This window comes from Neopelma chrysocephalum, unplaced genomic scaffold (assembly GCF_003984885.1).
Source record: "Neopelma chrysocephalum unplaced genomic scaffold, ASM398488v2 Primary Assembly neopelma1_26, whole genome shotgun sequence".
NCBI lineage: Eukaryota > Metazoa > Chordata > Aves > Passeriformes > Pipridae > Neopelma > Neopelma chrysocephalum.
Window position 1 is genome coordinate 12,817,140 of NW_020897695.1, and position 20,666 is coordinate 12,837,805.

The window sequence follows — 20,666 nt, forward strand, 5'->3', positions numbered from 1 at the left end:
ATGCTTCATCATGTAAAAACTAATATTTTAATTACAATATAATAGTAATATAAAAATGTAATAAAGCATTATGCCTTACCTGCTGGCGATATTTCACTATCAGACATAAAACTCTGCTTTCTCTTAAGGGAGAACTTCAAGCAGACAGCTAGCACATACTCTAGCTGGCTTTCGGTAGATCTCGGCTCACAGAAGAAGTATGCTGGGTAGGGGCTCAGCACTCACAAGAAAACTTGTAAGCCCAGAATCAGACCAACCATGAGTTCCTGATTCCACAGGGATGTAAATGTTTGCCCAACACCTGTTGCTCATTCCATGACTGTGGAACTCCCACAGTTTCCCCAGTGCAGCACACACCTTAAGACAAAAATGATGAGCAGCTCAGCTCTTAGCTCAGACATTCAGGCATACCACACTTGCATAGAAATGACACCTGGACCACCCAGACAAAGGACCATAAAAAAACCTGACTACCTATGGAAGCCTTAACCTGGGGGAGAAAAAAAAAAAATCAGCTACAGTTTCTATTGACAGTACAACTGGTCTGTTTTTTAAGCGTCTAAAAGCAGGCCAACTCAGCCTGTTACATCATGTGGATTAATGAGATGCTACAGTATTTACTAGGGTTAAACCTAGAGGATAAGGGTTACATAATGGATTCAATCCAACCTAAAGTGCTCAGATCTCTCAAATAAATATACACCTTTTCTCTTTGCACACTTGGACGGGAATAATCAACTAAATGTAAGAGAAGTTCAAGTTTAACAAGCTTCTGAAATCGTATTCAGTTCCAAAATCTAGTATCGAGAAACAAATGGAGGCACATGCCACTCAAAAGACCATAAAAACCTATTCAAATTCTGTCACCCTCATCTTTACACTTCATGTCCCTTCTGATACTGTTAAGAGCACTACCATAGAAATATTTTTGAAATATTTTTGTGTATTACATACATACATCATCCCCTGGGCCTACACTCCTTACTCCTCTCTGTTCTTTGCTTTACTGTGATCTCTGACTTGCTTCATTTAAGCTGAGATCTCCAACCAGAATAAAATCCATATACAACTACTGCATTCCCAAAAGCTGCATTTTGTTTCAGAGTGCCATCAGGAAGGAATCCTGATTTTTCGATGCTGCAGAGAATTCAGTTTTAGCCACTCCTTACCTTTTTTCTTGTGTGCCTGATGAAAACATTCGGTGCTCTGATAAAGAAATAATCACCCAAGCAAACATTACATAAAAATTGCAAGAGGCCCAAAAGATAATGCTTGACAGAGTTTGTAATTCTTCCACTTCAAAAAGTTAACCTGCTTGCTTTTAAGGATCTGCAGCTTTTAATGTCTTTCACAGACAAATAACCAGAGAGAAAACATGTACTGCCTATTAACACATTGAATATATACATATTACAGGATATTGGTAATGCAGAAAAAACACAGACTTAAAACTCGAACCAACAGCAAATCTTACCGTCAGGGTAACTTAATTCAGCTGAATTATTATACATACAGTTAGCTTTTCAAATATTCCTTCCCCTGCCCAATGATTGCTTATACAGTGCATATGCTCCTCTGCCACTCCCTTCAAAAACAAGAAAGCTATACAGCAGTCTCCTCCAGCACACTCACAAGAGAGGCTGAGGTGCAACAGAGATGCAGGCATCTCTGCTACACGAGGGTGCTGCCTTTTTCAAGGTGTTTCCTTTTTAAAACCACTCAATAACGATGCTCCAGGCTTACAAGCTCCAAATTCCGCAACAAGAGAGTAGAAAAAAATATTTACCATCCGTACATTCTTCATAATACCAGTCCAGTTCATAATAATCTGCTTCAATAAATTTCTGCATAGTCAGTATCCTTCAGCAACATGCACGAGATTTCACTTCGCTGCTAAGGTCAAGTGAAATGCAGCCATGCCTTCCTGCCTTTGCAAAATGCCAGAGCACAAGGCAGCTCACGGGAAGCTGAAAATGAGCTGCTCATCTTCACTGAGGCCACAACTGAAATAAAACAGGGAGTGTGGAGAGTGTATTTGGAAAAAAAAAATAAAATAAAAACTAGAAAAAGGATGCAGAAAGGAAGCAGATGCCCTGTCGGCTCCTGTAATGAAGCTCTGCATAGGAGCCTTGGATGGGTGTTAACGAAATCCTCCTATCAAAAGGCTGATGCGCTGACGTTAGGGACACACACCACCGCCTGGCTGGTTCTAACTCATTCCTTTCCTCCCCAGTCTCCACATCTCTTTCAGGCTAACGTGTTGCCATGGAGACAAGCTGGCTCCAAAAGTGATGCAGAGATGAAGAAAATGCATTTTGCTGTTTCTGGCTTTACAGACTAGAAGGAGTCCTCCATACTGGAAACAAAAATCCTTGCTCAAAAAGATGATACAATTCATTGCTACTGCTCACAGAACATCAGCATCACACTGTTGCAATTCACTGGGGACACACAGTACATTAATAATGAAAATCTAGTCCATTACTACTCTCTTCCACACAGTTTGATAAAAGCCTGTCTTCCCCATGGAAAATTAAACCATGTTGCTGCTTTGTTACACTATTCTGGTCTGATACAATAGAATCCTTTCTACATCCTGCTACTGCAAAATGCCAAACAAAAAAGAATCAGCAAAATCAGGAGAGCAATACATTTCTCCTTGCAAAAAAAGCTGATCTGTTTCTACATTTTGTCCTCTCCATGAACCACTGACTTTTTTTTTCCCCAAGCACCTAAGCTTCATAGCTGAAAACGAGAGGTTAGGCCAAAGTTTCACTACTTTATTCCTAAAAATACTGAAGGTCATCACAGAGAATAGCTTAATGTCTGTGTTCAATGTTTTGGAAATGAAAGAAAATACTTTTGCAGCCTCCAATAAAATTGTGTTTAAGCTATTAGAAGAGAACCTGTCTGAGGAACAGATGGCATTAAATCATCTAACACAGCAATTCAAAAAGCATGCCTGAGTACATGCAGGTATAGCTACCAAAGGGATTGACATCCATTTTGTTCATAACCAGCACATATTCTTCACCCATTTCTCCCCTTTTTTTAGGAAACTCTGTTTCTTTGCTAACACCAGTAGAAGCATTGGGATAGATTAAGTTGTGACCTATGTTAGTAACACAAGGCAGGAGGCCATATTGGGTCTGACCAATATGGCATCTCTCTGGCTGAAGACTCCATCCACAAGAACAGCCACAAGCAGGTAACAGAGAACTATCCAAAACTTTTTCAACTGCCCTCCCAACCTCCAATTTTTTCCAGCTTCAGAGATAGCCTTGGACAGATGCAGCTACTGCTACTTTTAGCAATTCCTGAACAACTTATCCTACCTATTCTTGAGCCCACATACATTTTTAGCACCTCAAACATCTTCTTGCAAGGAGTTCCACACATCTACTACTCATGATATATGAAACCCTCACCTTTTGCTTTGCAACTCACTTTTACTAACTTAATTCGATGCTTCCAGCTCTGGAAATCTGAACACTCAGTCCATCTCTCCCTTCTAATCACTCACGGTTTTGCAGATTTCTATTAAGTTCACCCTCACTCGTGTCTCTTCTAGGTTGTTATCACTTATTCTACACCCTGACTGGCATAGCTTTGCTTTACTGTAATAGAAATAGGTAAGGAATAGTCAAGCTATACAGAGGAAAATGCATTGGTTTCACAACCGCATTATTATTTCAGCTTTACTGGTATAAGAAATTATCACTGCAGTCCTTTGAGTCTTGCAGAGTTTCAGTTATGCAGTTTTGCACAAGGAAAAAACTACACATGCTATTAAATGCAATTAAGGCTACACTGTTAAAATACTGTCAGAGAAAAATAAAGGTTCCTATGGCAACATCAACTCAATTGCTCTGCATATAAGCTATTTGTTCCACTTGTATTATTTTTGTCCAAAAGGTAATTTCAATCTGGGTAATGCTATTAAATAAGCATTTAAAATAGAAAGAATGAACATTGTCCACCAGCTTAAATTGCTGCAGGGACACTCTCCTTTTTATTTGCTGACATTTTAAACAAAGGAAATCTTCAACATGCTAGAATTTTCTTCTCACTGTCCTCCCGGCTGCATACATACTCCCTTTCAATGAGACAGGATAACAATGGTTCAAGGTAGGGGTTTAGGGGTTTTGTTTGTTTGTTTTATTGATATTTTTCTACAGATCTGATTGGAAACACACCAGTGTAATCCATATAGGCATTCTTTTCCTCTGGAGAAAATCACTTGTGTGGCCAAATGATTTCAGAACTCAAGAGACTTGGAAATGTGGGATAAGTATATTATCTTCCCAGCATGAAGACAGAAACCCTGGGCAGACAGAATACTATACATCCAGGTATTCACTCACAAGCATCCCTTCAATTATATGAGAAATTATAGCTCTATAAAGCTGGAAGGGTTGTCAAGCTGAACAGGAATGTCTGACCAAGCCAAGAAAGCAGCTGCACGCTTGCAGAACCCACTTTCAGCCTTTGCAGCCCTATTTTTTCTTTCTACAGTGGTGTCTCACATTCATTTTATGTGAAACTTATCAGAACAGTACATTTTTCTGGTGGACTGCTTCTACAAACATTGAACCTCTGTAAATTCAAGTCTCCATATTATAAGGAACTTGCTTTTTCCTTATTCAGCATTCCCTTCCAGCTGCTATATTTTGTCCTATTTTTCTATATCTAACTAAACAAGCCCCTCCCCTTTTATTTGCTCTCCACAGCGCAAAACATACAGATTGATAAAGAATTTCAGTAGCCAATTGTGAACAGCTAGACTGAGCATTCCTTAAGATTGTGATTACAAAGGGCTATAATAAAGGCAGAAAAGATGGCTTGAAAAGCTCACAAGCCCTCTCCTTCCTTTTAGTTGAAATAAATCCATGCCAGAGGTCAATGCTAAACTGATCTGCCTAAATTAGCCAGGTTATAAAAAACACAAACCCTTTTCCTTGTTCGAAGAGAATGTTTGACAAAGATAATTTCAATTACCCCATAGCAGCACACTCAAGACTGTAGTGAACTGTGCTGCTAGGGTGCAAAGCAGCAGCAAGTCATCTCTGCTGGCAAATAAAGTATTAAAAGTATGTCATTACACAGTATGTCACTATAAATCCTGTGTTCCCATGCTTAGTCATTTGCAGCTTTCTTTCCAAACCTTTTCCAATTCCAGGAGGATCCTTTGAAACTGAACACTGGAGCTGGATGGAGTACTTCCATGGCAGCTGCAACAGTGTATTATCTCCCATTCGATTAACTCTAGGTCACATTTCCTCTCTTGGCTACAGCTTCATATCAGGATGTACAGATAATTAAACACCATATCGCATCATCATTTTCTGCAGTCGCCAACACAGTCACCACTGCTCAGGATAAAGTTGCCCATCCCATTAACATTGTCTGGAGTCCTGTTCATCATAGTAGCAGCTACACAGGCCACCACTATGCAAAATGGCATAGCGGTAGTTGCCACAACACATACTTTGCAAAATGACATTTTTTTAAACTGACTTAAATTAAAAAAGTTATTAAAGAGCATTAAAGAGGCAAGCAAGCATATTTAAAAGCTCAATTGATCTTCGAGGATGGGCTGGCACACTTATTTCTAAATTGGAATCTCATTTACTGAAGTGAAGAGTTACTGGTGTTTCATCTTCCAAAAAGAACACTGAACAGGAGTCATCCTGTGACTGCACATATGCTCAGAGCAAGCAACTCTGACTTAGGACAGTCATCTCTTCCAGTGTAGTAGTTTGCTAAGCAAGAAGTCTTGCTTAACCTGAAAAGAGTAGAAGCCAGAACACCGAAAGCATTGTTATCAGCAGCTTTTAGAACTGGTATTTAGAAAAATGGGTGCTTCAGATCTGATTGACTCTCATTTATCAAAATGGGATGAATATCCAGAGCTTCAAAACGGTACAGGAGCTTCCTACAGATGGGACAGAGCTGGTTCCTTCTGCACACTGTAAGGGCACAATGACCTCATCTGATACAAGCAAAAAACTCTTCTGATGCAGAGAAGGGTCTAACTGTTCTCCCACTAAAACAAATGTTTTAACATGAGACAGGGGCAGTCAGATGAAATTAAAGTACTTAATGACAAAAAGCTATTTTCCACATGAAAGGATTATTTCTCCCTTCCCCCCAGTAATTACTGGAGAATATTATTTTTGCATTTATATAAGATCAAAATTGATGTTGTCTTTGGCAACCTTTCTGCAAAACCAGCTGTGTAGTTTAATTAAGGTATCACTGGGCATACCTAAACACTGTAAATGAGACCATTATAGCAAGAGTCAGACATTTAAGAGAATATAGCTCTACCTAGCATTAAGAAAATGAAGAATAAATAGAGCTTTAAAGAATCAAATTTTGCAAACTGTTCACCACCTGGAAATAATGTAAATTACAATCTCCATTTTTTTTTGGTTATATTTTTCCTGGAGACAGCAAAAACATTTGTAAAATGAAGTTGAGCTTAATATCATGCTTGATTGGATAGGCAAAAATACTACAGCAGCATGGTTATGACCTATTTTTCTAACAAGGAGGGAAAAAACCCACTGAGAGTCATGATTGCAGCTTCCTGGGAGAGGAAAGGAATGCATTACACTGAAGGAATACAGAATAAGGGAGCCCAGAACCAGACCAAACACTCTGGGTGTGGCCTCACCAATGTTGAGTACAGAGGAAGGATCAACTCCTCCTAATACAGCTCAGGATACCATTAGCCTTCTTTTTGGCAAGGGCGTATTGCTGGCTCACGTTTGCCTTTGTGTCCACCAGGGTGCTCCAGGTCCTTTGCTGCAAGGCTGCATTCCAGCAGTCGAACCCCAGCATGTACTGGGGTTGTTCCTCCCCAGCTGCAGGACTTTGCACTTCCCTCTGCTGAATTGTACAAGCCTGCTCTTGACTCATCTCTCCAGTCTGCCAAGGACCCTGTGAATGGGAGCACAATCCTCTGGTGTCTCAGACAACTCCTCCTAGATCTGTCTGTGTCTCACCCTCCCTCATGCTTTACAGCCTGGTGACTTCCTCTGACCTTCACTTGGTGACAGCTCTTCAACAGCAGCACACTTCCTGCATAAAAGAAGGACATCTCTCCCTACCTCAGGGAGAGGCTCTGGGTACTCCCTGCAGCCTGGGACTTGCAAGGCTGCATCCCCTATCTGATGTTCTGCCTGGGTTAAAGTCTCTGCCCTGGCAGGGAAAGGTGCTCTAAAACCTGGAGAACGCACCCTATGGCACACTGCAATCACATCTGAAGGTTTAGGCTGTTCTGAACTCAGATGAGGACCCCTTCTTTGCACCCTCCCACACAAACTGCTGCATCTGTTGGCTGTGTCTGGGAGCTGTGCTCCAGACCTGGCGGTTACAGAGGGTTCTCTCAAGCACCAGCTTGAGACAACACCAGCTTGGGTGTTAATCATCCCTAGTGAGCAGCAGCTCCAAAGGCAGCTCAGGGCACCCTTTGGTCAAGGGCACCTGACAGCTTCTCAGAAGCCACTAGAGCTTCCTCAGGCCCACATCCCTGTGGTTCCCCTTACCTTGCCCTTACCAGGTAGCAGCAGGCACTCCCAGTTTGACAGAGACTTCCCAGGAGGTCCCAGATGGGCCCTGTCCCCATAGGTTGCCACGACAAAACTCAGACTCTTGGGCAAACTGCTGCGCCTGTTCACTGCCTAAGGTGCTAAGAGAGGTGTGTTCTAGGCTTGGCTCTTACACAGACCTCTCCCTAGCCACCAGTTAGAAGTGTGCTTGACTTCCCCTAATCTGGAGGCAGGGAGATGGAACATCACTTGGCTGTATCATACATTCATGCCCCACATTTTAGGCTGACTTAAAAGGCACTCTGCCTCAAGAGTTTAATGAGACTGGTCAGATGACGTTTGATTTATCTGATTATGCTTTAGGGTAAGATCAGTTTTATTTCGTTCATTTGGTAGGGACTGGCTCAGTCTTGTGTTTGAAGCATATGAAAGAAATAATGACAAAGATGTGCTTTGGAGTTCCAGAATGTAAAAGAACAGCTGTAGGCCTAATACTATTCAGTTCCTCCCAATTGCCTTCTTTCCCAATTGTCAATTAAATTTTAAAAACTAGTTCTCTACATCACCTACCCTGGGCTATAGCTTAACACCCCCCCAAAAGCTGTGAATAAATTAAAATGCTTGGATATTTAACTATTCATTTTTCTACCAATATCTTTTAAATTAATTTAAAAGGAGGTCTAAGTACCTTGTGTCCATCCTTGTGAGTGACGCAGCCCAGTAGATTCTGTGACTGCCAACCTTTGTGGTCGGGAATTGGACTGAGGATCTCAAAAATAAAAAGCCACATGAAGGCAGAAAAATCTGCTCTAGTAAGCCAAAGCTAAGGGTCACTGTTGACTCTTATCCTGTGTGGATCAAGACAGAGGGAAACTCATCACATTTCCACCAAAATATTATAAGCCAGCATCAACCTGAATGTGCAGTCCAATAACTGCAAGAACATTTTTCATAAGTCATTCAAGAAATAAAACTTTCCAAGAGAAAAGTTACAGTATTTACTCACACCCTCATCGAGGTTTTTAAAACAAACTAAACAGGTATAGGAGGAGTGGCTTAATTGCAGCACTGAAAATGAATCATTGTGTAAGCAGCCACACCCTGGAAAACACTCTCAGAAGTGATGATGGTACAAATCACAGGGCTTTTCTGCCAACTTACTTAAAATACTATTTTTATTTTCATAGTTAATTTTTTCATAAACCGATGTTTACAAACAATACAGTAATCTCTAAACATGCCAATGTATTGTGATGTATTATGATCTTGCACTCTCATGTATAGAGAGTGCGCAATAATTGAACGATGGTAAAGTCAGGGATCTCAGTATCCAGGGTATCAGTCTAAGGTTCAACTCAAATTTGCTTAAACTTCTTAAACTACTATCTATACACAAGTGTCTGCCTATAAGCTGTAAGGAATCAACTTTTCTTTATCAAAGATCTCCTTGCTTTGTTCCTCTTCTTTAAGCAGTTATTTCCCAATAACATACATTGTGGCACAAATTGCACTCAAATTTTTTTCACTCAAGCCAGTTGACTGGATGAAAGCTACAACCACAGCAACATGGTAAAGTTGCAGTCATTATGCTTATAAGCTAAAAGCTGGATTAAATTGTTTAAGTACTCACAGTTCTAGGTAGCTTCTGCTATCCAATTCCTCTGTTCTACACAGCTTCATTTTCAGAGAATCATAAGAAGGGTTTGGGTTGGAAGGGATCTTAAAGATCAACTAGGTCCAACCACCTGTCATAGGCAGGGAACCTGCCAGTAGACCAAGTTGCTCAACACCTCATCCAAGCTGGCCTTGAACACTTCTGGGATGGGACATCCACAGCTTCTATGAGCAATCTCTTCCAGTGTTTCACCACCCTCACAGTAAAGAATTTCTTCCATGTAACTAATCCTAATCTACACTCTGTCAGTTTAAGCCTATTGCCCCTTGTCCTAGCACTAAAGGAGCTGCTAAAGGGTCCCTCTCTGGCTTTTCTGTAGCCTGTTTTAGGTACTGAAAGGTACTCTAAGGTCTCCCCAATGCCTTCTCTTCTCCAGGCTGAACATCCCCAACTCTCTCAGCCTCTCTTCACAGCAGAGGTGCTCCAGCCCCCCGATCATCCTTGTGTCTCTCCTCTGAATTTGCTCCAGCAAGTCCACATCCTTCTTACATTGGGGGCCCCAGAGCTGGGTACATACTCCAGAGTGGGGTCTCACAAGGATGGGTAGAGGGGGAGAATCACTTCCTTCGACCTGCTGACCATGCTTCTTTCAATGCAGCCCAGGATACAGCTGGCTTTCTTGGCTGCAAATGCATATTGATGGATCACACTCAGCTGTCAACCAACGCCACCAAGTCTTTCTCCTCACGGCTGCCCTCAATGTATTCTCCACCCAACTTGTATTGTGTATCCATCTCCAACAGGCACACACCATTGCAAACCCCACCAGCATCTCAGTTGGCAGAGTAAGGACGCTGCCACACAGATTGAGTTCCTTGCCCCACTAATAAGACATCTCTCCCATGGTTATTGCAACAATCCACCCACACAGATGATTTTATTCATGAGACACGACTAATCAGGTTACTAAAGACTTTGGAAACCTGACATTTCAAAACATTTATTTAAGTCAACTTCTGCCATCATTATAACAGCACTAATGGGCTGATACAAAACAAGGTGGTGTAGTACATCTGATTCCATAGATCAGCTTCAGCTTGTCTCCCCATCCTTCACACATTTTTTTGTGTGACTGGGGGGAGGTGGAGAGCATAGGTAAGTTATTTACTAGAAGAGTAGAATGCCCTCTATTGAAGCACAAAAGTCAAACTCAGCTCCTTACAAAGCAAATCATCTAGGTGCTTCAAAATCTAATGAAGCCATCTTTGCGAAGGTTTGTGTTGAGCCCTCTAACTCATCCCTCCTGAAACTCTACAGTGTCGTGTAAGTCTACATAAATCTACTATATAATCCACATAAATCCACTACTATTACTTTAGCATAGTAGTTATTGGGATAAATCACAGAAGTTTTCTCTAGTTGCACAGCTATGTCAATACCCACAGTGGAAGAACCCAGAGAGACATGAATCCATTCACCATGATAAAAGTATCTCCAGACTCAAACAAAAGAATAAAAACCCATGAAAGTCACAATTCTACACACTTTCCCTTCAGGCACAAATATATCTTTTTGTCCAATAGTACTAATATGAACAAAAGAAACAATGAAGGGACAAACTAGCTCAGAGTCTGGTTCTTCACAAGTCTTTTCTAGAAGCTTAAGCTGCAGAAAAATTATTTATTGTCACGCTGTGATGCTGGCACACAGTGCCATCAGACAATAGTGCAACATGTCAGAGAATGCATTTAAAAGAAGCAGATATGGGAAGAGGTCTAAGCTTTCTAAGTTGCATAGATACAGAAATTCCAGTCTCTTGTGAGAGAGACCACAAGCAAAAAGAAATATTTCAGTATTTCAGTTTCACCAGTATTTGATAATGTGAAAAGGTATGCACTGTTCTTAATTAAATATTTCCTTTGTTTCTGTCTACCTCAATCTTGGAGACCAAAGCTGTAAACCACAAACAGTTCTCTTACTTTTCACAACTTTAAAGGAAATGCACAGATACTTGAAAGAAGGTAACAAAAATAGCACTATTTTATTTGTTTCTCTGTACAATTTCTGAATTTTTGACTTACGGAAGTATTTCAAGGTCTCTTCTATTTGCTCAGTTGTTAAGTCAATATTCGCATCAGGGGAAATAAGAGGTGTGTGAAGCCAGTCGTCGTGGTCATAACCATAGATTGTATCTGCTCTTAGCTTATAATGAGGCAGCTGTTCTTCCAGTAGACTGATGATTTCAACTTCAGGAAGGTTGGTACTATTGCACACATCTGGTAGAGAAAGAGAACAATCTCTGTTAGTTACTTCAAGTTGAGTACTATACATACAAGCTTGCAAAGCTGTCAATTTCATCGAATCACAGAATGGCCTAGGTTCGAAGGGACCTTAAATGTCATCTAGTTCCAAGCTCCCTGCTGTGGGCAAGGACACCTCCCACTGGATCAGGCTGCTCAGAGCTCCATCCAGCCTGGCCTTAAATACTTTCCAGAGACAGGGCAACCACAGTTTCTCTGGGAAACCAGTTCCAGTGCCTCACCACCCTCACAGGAAACAATTTCTTCCTAACATCTAGTCTAAACCTACTCTCAGTTTGAAGCCATTCCTCCTTGTCCTCTCACTACTTACCCAGGTTAAAAGTCCCTCTCAATCTTTCTTGTAGGCTCCCTTACGGTACTGGAAGGCCACAATTACGTCACCCTGAGCCTTCTCTTTTCTGGGCTGAACAAACCCAGTGCTGTTAGCCTTCCCTCGCAGGAGAGGTGCTCCATCCCTCTAAGCATCTTGATGGCCTCTTCTGGACTCTCTCCAACAGGTCCATGTATTTCCTTTGCTAGGGACCCCAGAGCTAGACACAGTACTCCGGATGGGGTCTCACCAGAGTGGAGTAGAGGGGTAGGATCCCCTCCCTTGCCCTGCTGGCCACGCTGCTTTTGATGCAGCCCAGGATACAACTGGCTTTCTGAGCTGCGAGTGCACATTGCTGGCTCACGTCCAGCCTCTCATCCACCAGCATCCCCAAGTCCTTCTCAGTAGGGCTGCTCTCAATCTATTCATCCCCCAGATTTCGCTAGAACCACTAGATACTAATCAGTTTAGAAGATATGGCTAGCACAAACTATCCTAAAATAGCTTGTCTACTATTAGAAAATACAAGGGCATGATCTCAGAGACAAAAAGCCTGACCTCTAGAAGCAGGGACTCATCTGTTGGAAGAATAAGGGGGGTAGGGTGGGGAATAGAGAGACAGTGAGTATTAAAACAGGGTAGTTACAATCTCAGCATGAAGAACAATTAGTGCAAAGAGGAATTTATATTTTTGATGTTCTGCTTCAAAGATTATTTTTATCTTGTAAGCTTTACATATATCTAACTTGTCTTTGACCACAGTATAGTACCACTATATTTTTTGCCTTTGCTGCTGGCAGATTTTTCTCAAGAAAAAGAAATCCAGGACTGCAATAGCAAACAGTGTCACAGTTCACACCTAAGACACACTGGTAAAGTTGGTTACAAGAACTTTTAAGGTACCTTTTGACACTATCCTGACCTGCATTCTGTGATGCAGTCTCTCATATTCACAAATATATCAAGTTTGCACACAGTTTTAAAAATGGATACCGAGAGCCAACAACTGCAAAAATGTTACAATTAAAATTAGAGCTTTAAATATAGGGCAAGAAGTAGCTGAGCAGTTTAACACAGAAAATCTCAATTAAAGGTAGAACGTTTTTTACCATGAGGACACGGGCACAGAGAGGCTAGGAACTCGAGTGAGCAAGGCCATGAGCACTCACTCCAGAAGGCCTGCTTTCAGTAGAAGTCAGCACAGATTACCTCTAGAGGTACCTTACAACCTATATTATAATGAAAAATTCTCTATGTGTGTCAATACCCAAACCAGGCATGATAGTTCTAAATATGTCATTTTAATTACCATATAAAATTAACTACAATGTATTGCTAAATATTTATTAAGAAACAGAGCAACCCTATGGTGTGTTTGATGCTCTAAGCATTTGCAAAAATCTGCCCATTTTCCATTTCCATTCCAGGAAAAAAGAAAACACCACTGTGTTATTCATCCCAGTAACACTGAAAGCCCAGTTTAAAACCAAGCCCCCAGTCCTCCCCTGTGCAGTGCTGCAGACAGGCAGGCTCTGTTCCCTGCTGATACTGACTCACTGCCTGGGCTTCCTGGATTGCTACAGACCCATGGCATTGGTCTGGTGATCGACCTCTGGAGAGTCAATTCGAACTGTTGCTGCCAGCACCTTTGCCCTGCTCTGCAACAAAGGGACTGGGCTATGCCAAAAAGGATTGTGCCCTTCCCATCCTGTCAGCTGCCTGTAAGGCAGCCCTGCTCTTGCTGCTTCCTGACAAAGGCACCAATTTTTGTAAGAGAAACTTATTCTTTCTATATTGATGTAGACTTGCAACTCCACTGTAACCCAGTGGAGCTCACCTCTGTCAAAGGAGGGAAGGGAGAGGGGAATGGGGAAGTAACACATACTTTTCTATAGACCACAAATTACTCCTGTTTTTTAGCTTTCTAATCCAGAAATTACACTGTCAAAAGCATCCCAAGCACTAAAGACTGCAAGAACATTACTATTCTATCAGACAACAGGGCACAGGATACAAAGATGAATTCATACTGTCAATCTCCTCCTTACATACTTTACAAAATCTTGAAAATTAGAACTACAGTCCACTCGGGAAAGCTGCATTGTACTTTATGCTTCAAGGGGTCTGCTATTACCTATCAAGAGGTATTCTCCTCTGCTTTCATCCAGGCTGTTGTGCTAATTGCTGTACACATGCAACCGTCCTCCAACCCTCACTGCACAAGGTAGTAGGATCAGGTGCCCACATGTGTAGCAATGCTGTTTTTATGGAGCTCTGTGCAATGCCAGAATCAGCCTGCATACATCATTTCAAGGGGTCTTTGCAACTCTCTCAGAATTGAGGGGTTACTAATGACTTACACAGAGAAACAAGATCTGTCCCTCATGCTTTGAAAGATGAGAGCCTGTAACTACAAACCTTTCTTTTTCCCTGGCTATCTTTTTAATTGCTGACAGCATCATATTAGTGTCTGCAACCATCCGAGTTCAGAAAAGCCAGCAATCAGAAACTTCTATAAGCAAATTACAACTAACTTAAATAGCTAAATGAATTATGAACTCATGACTCTTACTAAAGCATGGGTCATTCCAGGTTCTGCTTTTGAAAGAAAAGAGTTAGGAAATAAGATTTGCTAAGGCTCTTGCACACTCCAGAACTCTACAGCTTTCAGTACTTCATAGAAATAATTACATATTTAAAAAATAAAATTTGTTAATTCTTTTTCGTATTATTTTTGCAAGTAACATGTTCCACTGCTTTGCTTCCTTTTTAGCTTAAATGCATAAACGCTCCATCTCTCTTATTTTGTTGCAAATATATATTTTTCCATGCCCTGTTCCTCAGGAAATAAAGAATGTGGTCAATCTGCTTTGCAGGAGCTTTCAACAATGTTCCTTCCCATGCTATGTTTCCTATACCACATTAGTGCAAATTCTTTCAAAGACATTTGTCCTGATGAATTTGTTGTTTGTTTCTGATCTTCTATTTCTATAAAGATGCAAAACAGGCAGAACACTCCAGTCGAGCTCTCTTTTGCATATTTTCTTACTAACTCAGTATCCCTTGGGTAGTTACTAATGGATTACTTACCAGCTTGTTCCATATCTTTTCATATATTGGTATTTTACTGGCTGGTGTATCTACCCTTTTCTGGACATCTTAAACTCTCCAACACCTCCCTCCCAACTTAAGACAGCCACTAAAGTTTTACAGGTTGTTTCAACTTGCTTATGTTTCCTTAGAGGAATTTTTACTATACTTGCTGAGCTGGCTACCTTTGACTATTTCATCAGTTCCCTTTCTTCTAGCTACACCTCTATCTGTACAAAATGCACTAAACGTGGAGATTGAAGCAAGTATGGGACGGTGGCTTTTTCTCCACCTCTCCTCCCCTTTTTTTTTTTTAATTTTTTCTTGTGCAGATAAAGAGACATAACTTTTAGGACAACTATGTCCATGTGATGATAAAAGCACACTTGGTTTATTTTCAGATGGACATTTACATCCTTCCTCTGCTTGTCAAGCAGAAGAGTGATCTCCTGAACAAGGAGTGATCAAACAGAAAATGAAGTGAGAGGTCTAAAACAATGGGAGCTGACTGTATTGAAGCAGCACAGCTCTTCAAGGACTGCAACTCCCCCTCTGTGCACAGAACATAAGAGATCATAAGGCATTGTGGAGGGTGCTGTCACCCACTGTCATCTTCATCTTGCACTCATACAGCCATGCAGTACATTAGATCACTTCCCATACAGCACTAAATATATATGTAGCTGTCAGTGCTACTCGGATGGGTAGAACTATGCCAGCACCTCATGAACAAGCAATTCAGCCTGTCAAACTAACTTCAACTCAGACTAAGTTCAACGTGAAACATAAGTAGACAGATTTGAAGATCTCCTTCCAAACAACATGGTCATCTAGAGCAACTCATCTGTTGAACTGTATTCCCTACCAGGCTTTTGGGCTTCACCCGTTTACAGCTATGACTGAATAGCTGTATCTTACTGTAGAAGAGAAAAATCTAGCTTGACCTATAAAGAAGGAGCACCTTTTCAATTTCAGCAACAACTTCACATACAAAGTAGTGATAAATTCAGAGAACGAACTTAGAACAAAGAGAAGGGACAGAGATGTGGGGAGGGTGATGGCTGACAAACAAAGAAAACCCCCAAAAATACACAAAACACATGCACAAAGAAAACAAACTCTCAAATCTCAAAGCCTGGCATCTGCAGTTTTTAGAAACACAATACAAACAGCTTATCAGTACGGCCATTGCAAGGAACACAAAAAACATAGTTTCTGCTTGTCTGAAGTCTGGTCCAAACCATCCCCGATCTTTATGGCTCTACTGGTTTGCTGCCCAACAGAGCTGCCTTCTCAAGGTTAAAGGACTTCCAGGTCTCCACAGAACCTGCCGGCAGCACACAGTGCCACCTGCCGGAACAACTGCCTTATTACCAGAACCCCTCCCCAGGACATTTTGTCAGCTGGTTTCTCGCTTTCAGCCCATTGCTGTAAATGGAACTAAACAGTTGCTCGTAAACCCAGCCTTGCCACGAACCAGGGCTGCGCTCAAGGGACGTGCCTGAACACACAAGTCATGACAAGAAAGACCACAAGAATGCTACCCAGAGACAGTATCGTTCCCAGAGCACAGCACTCCAGAGTACTGGTTCTCATGGAGGTCAACACCTTGCAAACAGCAAGCACAAAGCAGCCTTGCTACCCTGAAGTGCCTCCCCTGAGCAAAGGGAAACAGTTGCTGTATAGACCTGGTGTGTTCAGCAGAACAGCTCCACTCTAACTATGACCTCGGGGAAGGGCTGGGCTGCTTGGCAACCTTCAAAACATAAGCTTTGGTCATCAGGTTGTATCACCCACCCACCATCTTCCAGAAGACTCCAATGCATCAACCCTCAGCAGCTGGCACTCAGCCCTTTATAAACAAGCAGAAAAAAAACCCCAAAACCAAAAGCAAAGCAAAAACGCCTCAGTAGTCACTCTCAGGCAAATCCTTCCATTTCCTGCATCAGAACTAAAACATCGTGAGTTGTCACAACCATTTGAGGTAGCTGAGGAAAGAGAAGTAGATAGGAGCACAGTAACAAAAACAGAAAAGAGAAACAAGGAAACTCTCTGGAGAAAGCAGGAAAAATGAAATAGTCTACTACTTTACTTCATGGAACCATATACTCCTCTCCTTAGTTTTCAGTCCTGTCCTATTTCCCACACACATATTACAGTAACCCTTGACTCTCAGCTCTCTAAAGGTGTTTTTTAAGTTTCTCTGTTTTACATCTTTGAAAATGGCCAGTGAATAAATAAAAATTCCAAAAAATAAAAAGCACATGATACCTGCAAAGGGTCAATTCCAGTGCTGGCTCCCTACTAGTTAAGGTAAAAAGGAAGGTTCTCTGCAGAAAAGGGCTACAGCACAGAAGCTAAAGTCCAGCCACATGCAATGCAAGAAATCAAAGTTCATCCAGTTGAGGCTATTCCATGCTAAATACTAATGCATCCTGACTGCTGATTTTGCTTATTCGTGACAGTGAGATTAGCTACCTAACCTAGTTCAACAGGCAGCCAAGAGGCCATGACTACATTAGACTACCTTCTCAGCAGACCACAAGCCTAAAGCCTAACCATATTCCAGGGATAAAATCAAGAAAGATGGTCTTTAAATGTTTTTCCAGCAGATATTTCCTGCTTGAAGCAGGCCAATGGCCTCATTTTCCCCATGCTTTCTGTCCGTTTAGATAATGATGCAATGGAGTGAACTAGTCATTACCATTGTGAAACTTCAACACCACAATTAGGCTGCTAGTCTACTGAACAGGAAAACATAGCCTGTAGTCATCCATTATTTGAGCTCTATAAGCCCACGTAGACACAATCATTAAGTATTAGCTGAGGTCCAAAATTAAAAATATTTCTTGAGCCTTATTTAACAATTACTCTGTATGTATGCCTGTAATAGGAAAAACCTTAGAACTTACCATATTCCTATTCAATCTCAGTTCTGTGATGCCCAGAATGTGGATAACTATGCTGAAGTCTTACAAAAACTACTGCTGAACTCCAGGCTGTACACACACACTACATGTGTTCAATGTAAAGCAAATGATTAGTTTTTAAAAGAAAATTACTGTTAATAAAAATAAAATGTGTTGCCAACTCAGTGACTTGCCCAAAGGGAAAGATAGCCTTAGCATTCTTACACATCTCACTGCTGGCTGCAAAGCCAAATTGCTGGAAGAAACACTCTTTAACAAAAAAGCTGTCTCGTACCTTTAAAAACTCCAACTCCCCAAACAGATGTGGCAGCTTCTGTAATGACTGGCATGACATGATTTTGGAATTGCAAGTCCTGCCACATCTTTAAAAATAGTTGTTTAAGGAGTGGTTCTTCTGCCTCTGAACATGGAAAACACTGCACAAAATTCAGTCTTCCATGGGAAAATAAAAGACCCCATGCTGACCTCTTTTGGCTTAGCCAAACATGCCAGTTAAAGACTGGGATGAAGTTTGGAATGTCAAAGATGAAGCCACTGGAAAGTGCAGTTTCAGTGTGAGGAATGTCATTGTTTACCAGGTTAAAGTCTCCCTACTTTGATACCATCCAACACACATATTCCCAATGGGTATGAAAGCTGAGACAGATCTTGATGATGAAAGTCCATTAAACTATTAGGACCCTACTGTACATTATGTCATAAATTTAAATGGACTTTGCTTTAAATGAACAGAATGGAAATGTTTCTCCCTGTAGATAAATGCACCCATACTCACAATTTTTACATTAAACAGAAAATAAAACTTCACCACCATGGTTATTCTTTTAGAGCAAGAACAAAAGCTATTCATGTACCAAATGCATGCTGGCAATGCACTGTTCAGCAGCAGTAAGAATAAACACATTCATTAACCATTAGGTTCTTCCAGCTGCCAAGACAGACTGCGAATGTCTCAAAAACCCATTGATAAATCACAGAGTACGGAAAACCCTGAAAAGCAATTGTCCTGCTTTTGCTTGTTTTTCAGCCCAGCTACAAAATGTGCCAGCTGCTAAACAATGGCTGTCAACAAAGTTTTCACAGAATCACAAGCGAAATGTAAGAATGAAATCTTATGTAGCTTGCTCTTTATAGACGCTTACTTTAAATGAAAAATGTGTTGCTTCATGATGGACACATACAAATACATTGAGGGAGAATGGTAAAGATGAACTTAGCGTGTTACAGAGTTAAATTACAGAATAAAATTATTTTCACATATTTAAATGCATCAATGTAGCTTTTTCGTCTTCCTGTACTACTCAGTGCACGACAACAAGAAAACAAAAAACGCGAAACAAAAACACAAAACAAAAAAATCCCCCCAAAAAACTACTAGGCACTTGCCTTCAGTTCCTTCTACAAAGAACCAACTCAGAACACTGTTGAACACTTACTGCTCTCATTCATCCCACCTCAAATAAAGTATGCATTTGCGAATGACAAGTGCTTCCCAAAACAAGGCAAATCTAGGGAAAGAAATCTAAAATATGTCATGCTGGACTTCAGTAATTCCCACAGTTGCTTTCACAGTGACTCCAGAATTGGCAGTTTACACTAAAAACCATGTATCATGCTAGGAAGAGGAGCATAAATAAGTAAGAGGACTAGATAGCAATAGCAGCAGAATTCTGCTTGGGGGAAAACCAACCAGCCAAACATCACCAAACCACAAAAAGATAATCCTGGATAGAATAAAAACATATGCCTGAGATGGAGATTAAGAGGTAGCATAACAATCTGTCCTAAGAGAGGAATCAGGAAAAAACACAAAGTTATTGGAAAAGGGTAAGAGCTGGAAAGCTGGGTGTGTTTGGGGGCAGGGAGGATGGGAAATGAGGGGAAAGAGAGGACATGCATGAAGCTGACTGACAATGCACCACAAGCTAGACAGAAAATTCAAAACAGAGGATGCAGCCGGCATCATTCTGTCAGAGTACACTAGACAGAACCACAGTTCAACTCATAGAATAGTTCCAGTCATGCCGAGGGAGCTATCTCATCTTAATAGGACTAGCATTTTTTGTATGCTTTAGAGAAAGGAAGAGTGCTCAAAATTTAGCAATAGCTGTTTATAGGGAGAGAACAGGGAGAAGAGGCCAAAACTAGATCAAGCTTATAGAATGAGACTGGTGATAACAATAACAAAGTAAATGGGCTGAACTAAGAGCCCACATTTTTAAACTTTTATTTCAAGGAGAAACTAAGAAAGCTGGAAGAGGAGTAGTCAGGGATGTAAAAATTATGGGAGGTTTTCAAAATCATTAAGATGAATTCATAAAGGAAAGAAGAACTGATATTCACCAAAATACTGCATAACTAGGACAAATATTTACAGAAACCAGTGCAAGACTGGTGTCACTACACACAGGCAGTAAAAACTACAAACTTCCATGGTAAAACAATCATCAAGTCTGGGTAAGATAAAGTCAGGGACAGGTTCCAACACTAGCTAGTTCTGCATGATGGGAGGTACTTCTGTTGAGAGTAGACTACTGAGGGTGGCCGAGTGCCTGATCTCCATATTCAGCATCTGCTCTTTCTGGAGTCAGAAAATACATTCCTGAGCCAGCTGGTCCAACCCAGCAGAGCATTTCTTGCGCTCTTTGAGTTCCAGCTCCACCAAGCACTACCTTACATCCCTTCTCTCATATTGACAAAACTGAGAAAAACATGAAAGTCCCACCCCAAACCAGGAACTGAAAAAGAAGAAAGTGGTAGAGCAAGTTTATGCTGTGTAGGAAACAAGTACTAAAAGAGAAAGGTAATCACAACAGAACTCAGAGAGGTTCAAATAAAGAGAAG

The 20,666-nt window shown here is 41.0% G+C and overlaps 1 protein-coding gene across 7 annotated transcripts in view; it reads right to left on the reverse strand.

Annotated features, from left to right (window-relative positions):
- TRAK1 (trafficking kinesin protein 1) overlaps nt 1-20,666 on the reverse strand; it is a 129,156-nt gene that overhangs the window by 56,257 nt on the left and 52,233 nt on the right. For 5 of the 7 annotated variants that reach the window (XM_027675594.1, XM_027675591.1, XM_027675590.1 and 2 more), the window contains exon 3: nt 11,253-11,447. Coding sequence is in view for 6 of the 7 variants with exons in the window: in XM_027675591.1 (XP_027531392.1) it covers nt 11,253-11,447 (195 nt within the window). In the remaining variant the exon portion in view is untranslated. Of the gene's footprint in view, nt 1-1,786; nt 2,123-11,252; nt 11,448-20,666 lie in introns of those variants that run through there. The other 2 variants (XM_027675592.1, XM_027675593.1) reach the window with 2 other exon arrangements.